Source organism: Pundamilia nyererei, unplaced genomic scaffold (assembly GCF_000239375.1).
Source record: "Pundamilia nyererei isolate P.nyererei 1_Seehausen unplaced genomic scaffold, PunNye1.0 scaffold00036, whole genome shotgun sequence".
Classification (NCBI taxonomy): Eukaryota; Metazoa; Chordata; class Actinopteri; order Cichliformes; family Cichlidae; genus Pundamilia; species Pundamilia nyererei.
In genome coordinates, this window is record NW_005187437.1 from 2,516,243 (window position 1) to 2,517,291 (window position 1,049).

The following is a 1,049-nucleotide window of genomic DNA, read 5'->3' on the forward strand; positions in this document are numbered from 1 at the left end:
TATATATATATATATATATATATTTTACACACCCAATTTACATTTGGCCAGTCGGCCTTTATGGGAAGCCTCCTGTGTGAAGGTTTTGTGTGTTTGCAACCCTTTGGATCTCAGGTGCTACATTATGAGGTAAAGGTGGAGACGGCCTTGCAGGGGAATTGGGCAAAATTAAACAGGACTTTGAACAATCACTTTTTGATGGCATTTTTTTTATGGATGAAAGTGAAAATAGCTCAGGAATGTGACCGCCGTACCATCAGGTTTTCCAGAAAGAGACTGTTGCCTTTTCTTTTATTTCCCCTATGACTGTAGGCGGGAGGGAGTAGGTGGGCGAAATGTGTGATATTTTCAAGCAGTCATCTTCTCGCTTTTCTGGAAGTAGGCATACCGGAAATCTATATTCATTAATTATATCACCTCTTTCGTTTGCTCATCCTCATGTTTTCTGATGTTATGTATGAGCATTAGCAAATATGCTGACTCTGGGCTTTATGTTTAACCATTTGGGATGCGTTTTGAGCCACCGTGGAGCTTGGCTTCAGGCGGAATGTTTTACCCTGATGGTTTTTAATGTTGTTTACATTACCATGACTCACTCAAGGCTATGGAAGAGCATCGTGTGCGCCAAGCGAGGATTGTCGAGGCCCTGGAGGCGGAAAAGAAAAAGATCGGCAAGGAGCTGGAGGAGATTCAGAAGAAAAGAGCTTTAAGGGAAAACCATACACCCCAACATGGTAAGAGTTAAGTCAACACTGAACGTGTTTGGGAGTAAGGATCACATCGTGTAAGCAGAGTTGTCCTGAGCAGCAGAAGCATTAGAGAAAAGCTGTTTGCCACTATATCAACGTACACTGAAGGCATAATCCTTAGTAAATATGTAAAGCACTAATGGGCCTCCATATTATCAGAGATGCAGGCTTTTGAACTAGGCGGCGATGACTAGCCAGATGGTCCGTCTCCTCTTTAGACTAGTTTAGAAATGGTTTCCACATTTATCTAAAAGAACTTCAAATTTCAATTTGTCTAACCACAGAACAGTTTTCCACTTT

At 41.7% G+C, this 1,049-nt stretch overlaps 1 protein-coding gene across 1 annotated transcript in view; it reads left to right on the plus strand.

Moving 5' to 3' along the window:
• kif14 (kinesin family member 14) overlaps positions 1-1,049 on the plus strand; it is a 16,529-nt gene that overhangs the window by 7,160 nt on the left and 8,320 nt on the right. Inside the window, exon 18 of the mRNA XM_005730314.1 lies at positions 602-734. Coding sequence (XP_005730371.1) covers positions 602-734 — 133 coding nt within the window. The remainder of the gene's footprint in view (positions 1-601; positions 735-1,049) is intronic.